This window comes from Rhododendron vialii, chromosome 7a, assembly GCF_030253575.1.
Source record: "Rhododendron vialii isolate Sample 1 chromosome 7a, ASM3025357v1".
Taxonomy (NCBI): Eukaryota; Viridiplantae; Streptophyta; class Magnoliopsida; order Ericales; family Ericaceae; genus Rhododendron; species Rhododendron vialii.
The window spans coordinates 36195454-36207936 of NC_080563.1; the positions used below are offsets into that span (position 1 = coordinate 36195454).

The window sequence follows — 12483 nt, forward strand, 5'->3', positions numbered from 1 at the left end:
TCCAGGCCTTGAGCTGCTTCAACAGGCCTTCATGCATGGCTGCCATATGGCCTTCTAGCAGAGGCTTAGGCTTGAGCAGCTTCGAAATGCTCCAATGAAGGGTTGTTCTTTGACCAAAACGTGCTCTTCACTCCAAGAAAATGGCCAAAGCCTGAAAAATCCTCATTTTCTGCATAAAATTGAGTGAGTTGCTTGTGTGCAGCTTGCTAAGGTCTGCATGAGTCATTCACCAATAGCTCCAAGGGCTGCATGTACGCCACCTGTCCCTGGCCTTGCATCATGCTGAAGAATGGGGTCCCACTAGTTCAGACCTTGAGCTGCTGGTAAGCAACTTACCTAGATCTGCCAAACAAGAACATTCTAGGCCTTTGAGCTGCTTGTGAGCAGCTTGAGGCCTTTGAGCTGCTTGTGAGCATGGATGTTTATAAAAAAGGGATATTTGGGCCCACCAAGGCCAAAAACGCAAGCCTAGTTGAGCTGCTTGTGAGCAGCTTATGTGATGTTAGATAGAGGCCTTTGAGCTGCTTGTCCAGGCCTAAGCTGCTTGTGAGCTGCTTGGGATGTCTCCATGCATGGTTGCCACGTGTCCCAAGCCTTGCTTCATGCTAAAGGATAGTAAAGACTCAGACCTTGAGCTGCTTGTAAGTAGCTTACCTAGATTTGCCCAACAAGAACATTCTAGGCCTTTGAGCTGCTTGTGAGCAGCTTGAGACCTTTTCCCTGCCAACTGAAGGCCATAGGTGACGTTTTCTTTAAGAAGTAGGTCCATCTATTACTTGGGCCTGAACTTGAGGAGCATCATAGGACTCTTCTCTTTGTAAGCCATGCGAGCCCAAGTTTGGAAAGAAAACTTGGGCTTTAACTGATTTAGGCCCACTTAGAAGGCCTTATTATTTCTAAGAACTGGCATAGGCTTGGATAAAACACTCAGATCTAGTGGGTCAACCCAAGTCTTCGGCCAATCTTGGGCTTGGGCTTGTGATAACGAAATCTTAGGCATAATTTGGCCCAGGCCTTTGAAAACTCAACTCGATCAGTGGCGTTCAAATCGGCCCGATTTCGTGGATGATCGATCATGAGGCTTTTTAGCGCCTGAGACCTTCATTCAAGGCCTTCTTCTAACCACAAATTGATTTTTTGAATTTTGACCAAAAATGAGTGTAAACAATTCCATAAGACAGAGGATATGGTATTAATAGTCCAAGAACTATTCATCCATTACGATAATAGCTTTACGAACTTATATAGTATTCTTTTACTATTAGTCACCTCAAACAAATAGATGCAAAATGTTAACGGAAGGTGGAGTAGGGACTTCATTGACACGCAAACAAAAAACTCAGAGCTCAAATTAATGAAACAAACACTATAGAAACTCAGAAATCCACACAAAATTTCAAGGACCAATGTCATAATTTACTACTTTATTTAATTCCAAATTAGTTGTCATCAAACCGAGTTAAAAACCCTTACTCGCTTTCCCCCGCTCCTATAAATTAAACGTTAAGGACCAATTCAGCAATTTATTAGACTATTTAATTCAAAAATAGTTGTCACCAAACCGAGTCAAACCCTTACTCGCTTTCCTCCCCTATTATAAATACTGTGGTTCTCAACCTCTTCTCTCCAACTGCTTCTCTCTCTCTCTCTCTCTCTCTCTCTCTCTCTCTCTAAAACACGCAGTTGATTGTTTTTGATTCAGGGAGAGAGTAACACATTATACATACTCCTAAGTCCTGACAAAAAATGGCTCGCTCCGGTAGCGCAATCTTGTTCGTGCTACTCGCTCTGGTTCCCTTGTCCGCCTTCGCCCAGTCTCCAAGTTCATCTCCAGCCTCTTCGCCAACACAATCCACCAGGCCGGTGCCCCCTCCTCCTCCTCCTCCTCCTCATGCTCCTGATCCCCCGCCGCTCGCCTCTCCAACCGCCTCGCCAATATCCTCTCCCACCCCCTCTCCTGCAACGGCTCCCGTACCGGCTCCTGCAACGACTTCCGTGCCCCCTCCCGCCGCCATGACTCCGTCCTCCATCTCCGCCCCTGCACTCTCTCCCACTCCTCCTGCCAGCGGCGCCACGTTGAACAGAGTCACCGTCGCTGGATCTGCTGCTGCCGCCGTTGTTTTTTTCGCTGCGACTCTGTTGCTTTAGATCTGATATCGAGTTTCCAAGCTAATTCTTTATCTTTTAAATTTTGATTGATTGATTTATTTATTTGGATATGTGCCTGTTGGTTATGACGGTGTCACGGTGGTGTTGGTGATTACAACTGCATTGTCTTGTTTACAGTCGACTTGATTAATTTTATTGTTTGATTATGGAATGTATTCTCTGTCATCATCATCCTTGGCTTTTTTCTTGAATGGTTCGGTATCTTCGATTCGTACTTACATAAATGTCTGGCGCGTAAACTTAAACCATTAAAATTTTTTATTTTTTTTAAAAAGAATCAAATTTTTTTCACAGATTAATAAATATCAATGGATTTTTTTAAGTTGTGAAACGTTATTACCGTTGTCATAAAGAACACAAGCGAGTGTAACGCTGACTGTGATTTGACAAGTACCGAATGAAGATCGAATTCATGATTTTGAAATAGTGGTTTAAATATGATGAAATTTGTCCCTTTTTTTTAGAGTATACTGCGATAGAAGACAAGTCATATAATTCGTGTGCGAGTGAAAGTATTTTTAAAACACATTTCAAACTACTAAAATTTGCAAGAATGAGGATTATGTAACTAAAGATAGAAGACTTAAAGAGAGTATAAAGAAGTTCTATTTGAAATGTTTTTTTTTTTAAATTTAGATTTTAGATTTTAAATATCCTAAAAATTGAATTTTTTTTTTGCAATAAAAAATATCAACTTAGATAATCTAATACTAAAATCTAAAATTTATTGCAATATCTATAATTATCGCGAGCACTCTCTGAATGGCATCATATTGGATGTAACCCCAATTAATAGCCCCATTAAATGAACAAATACGTAAACACAACTCACTTGGAAAGAAATGATCAATGTTTTGCTTTTGAGAGAAATTGACTTCCATGATCCCTCGTTTAGAAGTGTACAAAGGTGACTAACTGAGAAAGTGTATAAAACTTCGTGTATGGATTTTAGGAGCTTTTTCTCCAAGACAACTTCCCAAAAATTCTGGTCATTGTTTTTCCCGAAAAAGTTTTTCCACACATTCATTGAATGACATTGGATCAAACAAAATTTTATAGAATGACATTCATTGAATTGGTAAGTGAGAGTGCAATTGTTCTATTTTATAGAATGACATTCATTGAATTGAAAAGTGATAGTTGAAACCTCCTAACTAGTGCTATCAATTTTTTAGGTCTAATAAAAAACAGAGTATCTTAGGACGCCCAAAATACAGTAATAAAAATGGAGGGATCCTATGTTCTTAGGATTTGTTTGGAACCTATAGAAAAAAGAAGAAAGGAAGAGAAAATCATTTTTTTTCCTTGTTTGGTTCGAAAGATAATAGAAAAGAAAGTAACAAAACAAAGAATTAAGCAAAAAAAAATTTGGTTTGTCACATGGTTCACAGCTGTTCCATGTGAAATTGCATCAGAAACATTGTTTATTGGACATATTAATTTGTGGGGAAAAATTATGATAGGAGGAATTCTGTAAGGTACGCAACGGGTTTTATTTTGAAGATTCGAATGATTTTAATTAGCTTCTGGATCTGAAGCAATGAAAATGATCACAGAAGTAAGATTCGAGTTCATCTTGCACGTCCCAATTATTTTATCGTCCATGTAGAAAAATCACGTTAATTGAAGATCAATTAAGACTTGGTCAAGAACGAAAATTTGTTTAGAACGAATTGTCTGATCAATGCTCATGTCAGATCAACTTAATTTTTTAATAATAAGCACATCGAGACTGGTACAATGAAAAGGATAGCTTAAATTGTCATATAGGACTAAAGTGGTTATAGTTTTGAACACGAGGGTAAATTAATTGATGCATAAAAATCACGCTAATTGACCATCCGCTAATTGAACATAAGACTTGGTCTAGTCATATTTGTCTAAGACGAAGTAAATGGTCTGATCGATGCTCGTGTCCGGTACAATGATTTTATCATCCATGCATAAAAATTACGTTAATTGAACATCAGTTAAGACTTAGTCTAGTCATACGTGTCTAAAACAAAGTGAATTGTCTAATCGGTGCTCATGTCTTGTCAGTTTGATTTTTTACGTGAACAATAAATACATCGAGACTAGTAACATGAATAACTTAAATTGTCACATAAGACTAAAGTGGTTCTAGTACGAAACCGAGTATATTGGATCAGTGCTATTCCCAAACCAAGTACTCGATCAATCATCCATATGCCCATATAATGTAAATTACAAACATCTTTTAAATGGTCATGAGAGAGAGAGAGAGAACTTTACAAGACAACAAATTTATACAATGCGACCCAAGTCACCCTGACTCACCCAAGTACACATCATTGCAACAAAAGGAGAGAGAACCCCTGAGGAAGATGGTGCCGGAACAGAGCTAGGTGGCTCGGTAAAAGTCGTCGGGTGGTGGTACCGGTGGGCGGCGGAGATCCGGAGGGCGCGGCCGTGGATCCTCTTACGGCGGTGGCAGTGACAAACAGCTTCATTCCGCTGCCGCAGTGGCCAATGATGCTACAAATGTAGTAATGGGTTCCCGATCGGGAACTGTAGTCTCACTCTTGAGAGATACGTTGGTGGACCCACTGTTGTCTGCGCTGATCGGATTCTACAGTGCAGTTGTTGTAGTCGCTTTCACTGATTTCATCCACCGTGTGACCACTTCCATAATTGAACACTACCATGGGCCCCGAAATAAGAAACCGAGGAAGGATCAAATCAACACTTCGTAATTATCAATGAAAACTATAATGCAAACATTTTCAAATATTCGTTTTACGTTCATCCAACGAAGGAGATCAGTATGTGGATAACGGTAATCCTATATCGAAAGGGGAAAAAAAAAAAACCATGAGCATCTCGTTGAATGTCAAGTAATTGAAGTAGGCCTGTAAATTATTTTGTGAATTTTTTTTATTTTGCAAACTTTTTTATTTGTGCTCACTTATTTTTAAGTCTAGATATATTTTCTCAATAAAAAAAGGAGTGGGCGGGGCTAGTAAACCCGATATCCCATACGGGCTGAGATACCTACATTACCCAGTAGGGGTTTCGGGGCTAAACTTTCGGGTCGGGATAGGGCAAAACCCGCCCTGCCGTCGACCCACATAATTAGTCTTCATACTAAAAAAGTTAAGCGACTCTGATTTTTTGTGTCAGATCTCTAAATGGATCCCATAAAAAATGGTGTACATTTAATGTTCAACGGCGACAATGGCGGTGTCTGCAACGGCTTCAACATTCAGTCTACGGCGGGGTCATCTAGGAGAGTTTGCTCTATGTCCATACCTCGCCACTCCAGTCTTGACCTCTCCAACCCCCTTCTTGAATGTGATCGACAAGTCCGACTCCAGCGTCTTGGCTTCAGGAGGCTTTTCTTTTTGTTTTGTTTATTGTATTTTGTTTTTGCTTGTTGTTTTTTCTATTTTCGAACCGATAGTGTCCACTCCACTTTTATTGTACTGTGCTTTTCTTATATATAATATTTGAAATGATCTTGTTCGCAAAAAAAAATAACTCTAGTGACACTGCACCAAAATATTGTACCTGCCAATCATCCTCTCCAAACCTCTCTCTCCACACATCTGCCAAACCTTTTCTTGTAGAGCTGACAGCTCATTAATGAAAGTATGGGACGGTTTAGATCACGCTAGCTATGGGACGGTTTAGATCACGCTAGCTATGCAGCTTCCAAATCCTAAAATCGTACGACGTCGTTTTTCTATTTTGTTCCAAACGGCAGATTAACACTCCGTTGGCCGTTAGGCCCGTTACCACCATCTATTTACAACAGTCAAAAAAGTGAGAAACACTAGAGCTTTCTTCGTCCACGAAGACGCTCTCCACTGTCCACTTTGCCCAATCAATCCGGCGTGCTACGGCGACGGTGACCCTGACTCCGCGATCCGTCTGTAAGTTATTGAGAGAGATCTCTCTCGGCTCTGTAGTTGATTAGGTTTTTTCCATAAAAGGGTAGTAGATCTTCTTGATACTGAAATCTAGTCTGGTTTTGTTTTCATTTTTGGTAAATGGACTTGACTTTGTTTCGATTTTGCAGCAACAACTAAAGAGAAGGATTTGTTTCGGATTACACCAGATTTTGATAAATTTTAACAGTGAAGTTGATCAATTCAATGACAATCTGAATCTATGAAAGACAAATTCTTCCTTTGAACAGATTGAATTAAACTTTGAAGGAATCAGAGCAACAGAGAGAGAGAGAGATGGCTGTGAATGGACGAAAGGAGGTGGGTTGGGAGGAGGAATTGGGATTTAGGGCAAAATTAACCTGGAGTTCGAAATAGAAAAACGGAGTGCAAAACTGCCGTTTGGAAGAAAATAGCAAAACAACGTCGTACGACTTTAAGATTTGGAAGCTGCATAGCTGGCGTAATCTAAACCGTCCCTTACTTTTATTAATGAGCTGTCAGCTCTACAATAAAAGGTTTGGAAGATGCGTGGAGAGAGAGGTTTGGAGAGGATCTGAGTCCCCAATCATAACGGTGCGCTGGAATTTTTGTTACTTTAATTAAAGATCCAACGGTACAAAGAATCTTAGTATCACTTCAATCAACGGTCGACCTTGACTTAACCTGAGCCGTCAGACCAAAAGAAGCATGTACAGTACCAAATTGGCAGAGAATAGAACTAGTTGAACGGCTGAGATTGGTTATTATTACCACGTGGACGTTCAGGATGCTATGACGCGGAAGGAAAAGTCTGAGGTCTTGAAGGAACAGACACGGCTAATTTGTTTTTACCCTCTGTAGTTGTCGGCCAATTATCAGCCGGATGGACAGGAGGATATTATTATTTATTTGTGGTAAATTGCGACATTCGTCCGTGTACTCTCGTGAGATTTCAATATAATCCTTGCACTTCTATTGGTATTTCAAATGCAAGACTTCTCGGCTTCGCGTGACTAATTGTTTTAATGGAATTTAGGCTTTTCACAAACCCAAGGGAAAAATAATAGTATTTCATCTTCATTTCAATTTGTTTGGTTTTGAGAAACTAGATTTTATTGTTCACTTTGAATTATTATAAAGTAAACATAGAAAAATAGCCAAGATAAATTTGGCTCAACGGTATCAAGAGTACACTTAGGTGTCAAAAAAAAAAGAAGATCAAGAGTTCTACTACTCTTCCAATGTGTTTATCTATCTATTTGAACAATAATGACTTTTACTAACAAAAAAAGTAACGTCTGAAAATTTGAAGCACTACAAGTGCAATGATATGTGTGTTAAAAAAATTTTCAAATCTACTAATGCACAACTGAATTGTACGGAGGAAGGAACATTCATGAGTGGCTTTGTTGGGTTTTTATGCTCCCTTTTTTAACCAATATTTCACCTTTTTTCTCTCTAGTTTAAACAAGCCTTAGTATTATTTACATAAAATGAATAATATTCAATACCACGGAGGACGTGGTTATTAATAGTCCAAGAACTATTAATCCATTAGAATAATAGTTTTACGAACTTATATAATCCTTTAACATTAGTCGCCTCAAACAAACAGAAGCAAAATGTTAACGACAGATGGAATAGGGCCTACATTGACACACAAATAAAACATTCAGAGCTCAAATTAATGAAACAAACACTATATAGAAATTCAGAAATTTAAACATAAAATTTTAAGGACCAATGTTATAGTAATTTACTACTTTATTTAATTCCAATATAGTTGTCATCAAACCGAGTTAATTAGTTGTCATCAAACCGAGTCAAAACCCTTACTCGCTTTCCTCCCCTATTATAAATACTGCGTTTCTCTTCCTCTTCTCTTCATAACCCTCTCTCTCTCTCTCTCTCTCTAAAACATTCAGTTGATTGTTTTTGATTCAGGGAGAGAGTAACACATTATACATACTCCTAAGACAAACAATGGCTCGCTCCAGTGGCGCAATGTTGTTCGTGCTACTCGCTCTGGTCCCCTTATCCGCCATCGCCCAGTCTCCAAGTTCATCTCCAGCCTCTTCGCCAACACAATCCACTAGGCCGATGCCCTCTACGCCGCCTCCTCCTCCTCCTGCTCCTTCTCCTATTCCAGTCGCCTCTCCAACCGCCTCGCCAAAATCCTCTCCCACCCCCTCTCCTTCAACCGCTCCCGTACCCGCTTCTGCAACGGCTCCCGTACCCTCTCCTGCAACAGCTCCCGTGCCCTCTCCCGCCGCCATGACTCCTTCCTCAATCTCCTCCGCCCCTGCGCACTCTCCGGGACCTTCCTCCACTCCTGAAAGCGCGGCCGCGTTGAACAGAGTCACCGTTGCCGGATCTGCTGCCGTTGTTTTCTTCGCTGCGACTTTGTTGCTTTAGATCTGATAGCGAGTTACCACGTTAATTCTTTTTTGTTTTATTTTGATTGATTGATTTATTTATTTGGATAAGTGCCTGTTGGTTATGGGATGTATTCTTTGTCATCATTATCCCTGGCTTTTTTCTCGAATGTTTCGGTATTAGTATTTTTTTTTTAATATTTTGAATAGAGTATACGTTGAATCAGTTTATCTGTGTTTCTTGGTTAAAGCGGTTTTATCGGAAAACAAGGCAATCACTTATGCATTCAAAGGCCAACGACACTTACAATGAAATCCAACCAAAACTATCAAGCATCTCAACTCACAAATGGACTACAACAAAAGCTACAAAGATAAGAAAATTATGTTTCTTGGTAAAAGCATTTCATCTATATGTTGAAGACAAGTCACATAATTCGTGTGCTTGTGCGTTGAAAGTATCTTTGAAACATATTTCAAACTATTAAAATTTGTGAGAGTGAAGATCGTGTAACTAAGGGTAGAAAAATACAAGAGAGTTTAAAGAAGTCCTATTTGAAATGTTTTTTCTTTTAGATTTTAGGTTTTAAATATCCTAAAAATTGATTTATTTTTTTGCAACAAAAAATATCAACCTAGATAATCTAATACTAAAAACTAAAAATTTATTGCAATATCTATAATTCTCGCAAATACTCTCTGAATGCATCATATTGGATGTAACCCTAATTAATACAGAATGAATAAATAAGTAAACACAACTCACATAGAAATAAATAATCTATGTTTGTTTTTGGGAGAGATTAACCCCGTGATCCCTCGTTTAGAAGTGTACAAATGTGACTAAGTGAACTAAAATAAGTAAACACAACTCACATAGAAAGAAATAATCTATGTTTGTTTTTGGGAGAGATTGACCTCATGATCCCTAGTTTAGAAGTGTACAAATGTGACTAAAGTGAACTAACTCTAATCGATAAAAATGCCTCTCTCTTTTTTATTGAGAAAATGTATAGAACCTCATGAAGGGGTTTTAGGAGCTTTTTCCCCAAAGACAAACTCTCCAAAAACTTTGGTCAATGTTGTTCCCGAAAAAGTTTTCCCACACATTCATTGAATGACAATGGATCAAACAAAATTTTATAGAATGACATTCATTGAATTGGTAAGTGAGAGTGCAATTGTTGTACTATTTTATAGTAGAATGACATTCATTGAATTGAAAAGTGATAGTTGAAACAGAGTATCCTAGGACGGCCGAAATAATAAAGATGGAGGGATCCTATGTTCTTAGGATTTACTTGGAACCTATAGAAAGAGAAGAAAGGAAGAGAAAATCATTTTTCTTGTTTGGTTTGAAAGATTGTAATATAGTACTAATAGAAAAGAATGTAACAAATTAGTATTAAGCACAAATAAATTTGGTTTGCCATGTGGTTCACAGCTGTTCCATGTGAAAATTGCATCAGAAACATTTTGTTTATCGGACATATATATTGTGTGAGCTAGGAATGATTGGGAGGAATTCTGTAAGGTCCACAACGGGTTTTATTTTGAAGATTCGAATGGTTTTAGCTTCTGGATCTGAAGCAAATGAAAAAGAATTAATACAGAAGTAAGATCAGAGCACGTCCCAATGATTTTATCGTCCATGCAGAAAAATCACGTTTATTGAACATCAGTTAAGACTTGGCCTAGTCATATTTGTCTAAAACAATTTAAATTCTCTGATCGATACTCCTGTCCGATACAAACCGTACAATGATTTTATCGTCCGTGCATAAAAATCAAGTTAATTGAATCTCAATTAAAACTTTGTTTAGTCATATTTGTCTAAAACGAAGTGAATTGTCTGATGGATGCTCATATCCCGTCAACTTGATTTTTGACATCAAGAATAAATACATCGAGACAAGTAACATGAATAACTTGTCACATAAGACTAAGGTGGTTCTAGTCCGAAACCAAGTAGATTGGATCCGTGCTATTCCCAAACCAAGTACTCGATCAATCATCCATATGCCCATATAATATTAATTACAAACATCTTTTAAATGGTCATGAAAATCCCGAGAGAGAGAGAGAGAGAGAGAGAGAGAGAGAGAGAGAGAACTTTACAAGACAACAAATTTATACAATGCGACCCAAGTACCCATCATTGCAACAAAAGGAGAAAGAGCCCCTGAGGAAGATGGTGCCGGAACAGAGCTAGGTGGCTCGGTATAAGTCGTCGGGGGTGGCGGCGGGGCAGTGGTGGTGGTACCGGTGGGCGGCGGAGATCCGGAGGGCTCGGCCACAGGTCCTCCTCCGGCGGTGGCAGTGACGGCCAGCTTCATCCCGCTGCCGCAGTGGCCAATGACGCCGCAGATGTAGTAATGGGTCCCGGCAGTACTGAGAGATACGTTGGTGGACCCACTGTTGTCTGTGCTGATCGGGTTTCCTACAGTGCAGTTGTTGTAGTCGCTTTGACTGACTTCATCCACCGTGTGACCGCTTCCATAATTGAACACTACCATGGGCCCCGAAGTAAGAAACAGAGGAAGGATCAAATTAACACTTCGTAATTATTAATGAAAACTGTAATGCAAACATTTTCAAATATTCGTTTTTCGTTCATCAACCAAGATCAGTATGTGAATAAGGTAATCCTATATCGATTGAGAGAGAGAGAGAGAGAGAAAAACCATGGGCATCTTGTCGAATTTCGAGTAATTGAAGAATGCCTCGTGAGGAGAACAGAGCATCTCTAACGTTGGCTTGAAAGTTAGATGTGTCCAATTTTTTTTGGAAAGGTTATGGGACAGTTTTACGTCTTCAAATTTGACACCTACACGGCTACACCCATTGTCAAGTTTTCCCTATTAATATTTTTGCCGTTTCAAAAAAAAAAAAAAAGGTTCGCCATTTTAATAGATAGGCAAACTCGAAGGAAGTGAATCAACTGGAAGAAGAACGAGATTCATGACTCAATTCCTCTATTAGATAGTCATGAGATGACTGAGATGGGAAGAAAGGGAGTTGCAAAAAGAGGACATTAGATGAAAAAGGATATGCTCCTTCTGGGGATGAAGTAAGGGATAACATTCTAGGAATGAAGTGAGGGATAACATTTGATTAGATTCTAGCGATGAAGTAAGGGATAACATTTGATTAGATTCTGTGGACGGGACATGGATCCAAAAGGAAAAAATGAGACCTTAGTCAATGCATTACGGAATCATGTTGATCTGCTCGGTCAAGCTACTCTGGATGTAAAACTTTGCTTCAAATGTGAAATCGTCGGTTTTTTTTTTTTGTCTTCCACTGGTTACTTTCTACAGCAAAAAACACAGATTTGACATTGCTGTCAAAATTGACAGCAAGTGAGGGATGAAAAGTTGGAGGGGCCTTGGCTGTTTGTTTTTACCGTTTGAGATGCCACAGAGGATTTGGCAGCCCGTTGGTGTTGCGCAGGCTCAGATTATTCTAGTTGCATTCTAAATCTCACGGGAGATCAGTCAATCAAATAGGAACCAACCGCAAAAGTGTTGCCAGGCATCAAAGGGAGTGAAAAAGTTGTAAAATACCAAAGCAAGAAAAGAAAAGAGCATAACAGTGTTTTAGCCACAAACTAACAAAACTATGCGATGGACCTTGGGTACTTTGCCGGATGGTGGTGTAGCTCCTCCGGAGTGTGAGGGAAAAAACCGTGCACAGTACTAACAGAGTCGACTAACATACTAAACGGGAAATATCCTATCGTCTGGGAAAAAACAAAAACAAAACTGTACGTGCTATGTATGAGGAGGTAATTAATGAGAACTCACCAAGGCTGTCACCAACCACAAAAGTCTTGCCGCTTGTCCAGGTGGTGTAATCAACCCCCATTGTCCATCCACTTGAGTCCCCCACAGTGTAAACCGTGGCCAAACTAGGCACTGCCAAATGCAAGGCTAGTGATAAAACACACACAATAATTGCAGCACAAGAACTTGTCATTTTTGTGACAATGTGTGTTAGAGGGGGAGCTAGAGAGGAGTGAGAATTTGGGAAGTAGTTGTTCCTTATAT

General features: G+C 39.3%; 3 protein-coding genes across 3 annotated transcripts; 1 reads left to right on the forward strand and 2 right to left on the reverse strand.

Annotated features, from left to right (window-relative positions):
* The first annotated feature begins 1746 nt into the window (after nt 1-1746).
* Nucleotides 1747-2148, forward strand: LOC131332966 (classical arabinogalactan protein 4-like). The gene has a single exon (XM_058367271.1). It carries the CDS (start codon nt 1747-1749, stop codon nt 2146-2148), a length of 402 nt encoding a protein of 133 aa, XP_058223254.1.
* Nucleotides 2149-3623: 1475 nt separating this feature from the next.
* On the reverse strand, nt 3624-4835 carry LOC131332967 (uncharacterized). Its single transcript, XM_058367272.1, has 3 exons — nt 4764-4835; nt 4468-4644; nt 3624-3701 (listed from the first exon to the last, which is right to left on the reverse strand). Exons 1-3 carry the CDS (start codon nt 4833-4835, stop codon nt 3624-3626), a joined length of 327 nt encoding a protein of 108 aa, XP_058223255.1.
* A 5471-nt stretch (nt 4836-10306) lies between these two features.
* Nucleotides 10307-12483, reverse strand: LOC131332036 (blue copper protein-like). Its single transcript, XM_058366053.1, has 2 exons — nt 12241-12483; nt 10307-10943 (listed from the first exon to the last, which is right to left on the reverse strand). The coding sequence occupies exons 1-2, from the start codon at nt 12410-12412 to the stop codon at nt 10549-10551; spliced, it is 567 nt and encodes a 188-aa protein (XP_058222036.1). The 5' UTR covers nt 12413-12483; the 3' UTR covers nt 10307-10548.

Bases quoted from the DNA above. Each gene is read 5' to 3' on its own strand.
- LOC131332966 (XM_058367271.1), top strand. From the start codon at position 1,747: ATGGCTCGCTCCGGTAGCGCAATCTTGTTCGTGCTACTCGCTCTGGTT.
- LOC131332967 (XM_058367272.1), bottom strand. From the start codon at position 4,835: ATGGTAGTGTTCAATTATGGAAGTGGTCACACGGTGGATGAAATCAGT. The intron at 4,645-4,763 runs GTAGAATCCGAT...CCACTGCGGCAG, and splicing joins GCGACTACAACAACTGCACT to CGGAATGAAGCTGTTTGTCA. The intron at 3,702-4,467 runs GTGAGTCAGGGT...TCATTGCTTCAG, and splicing joins TTGCAATGATGTGTACTTGG to ATCCAGAAGCTAATTAAAAT.
- LOC131332036 (XM_058366053.1), bottom strand. From the start codon at position 12,412: ATGACAAGTTCTTGTGCTGCAATTATTGTGTGTGTTTTATCACTAGCC. The intron at 10,944-12,240 runs GTGAGTTCTCAT...GGCCCATGGTAG, and splicing joins TGTGGTTGGTGACAGCCTTG to TGTTCAATTATGGAAGCGGT.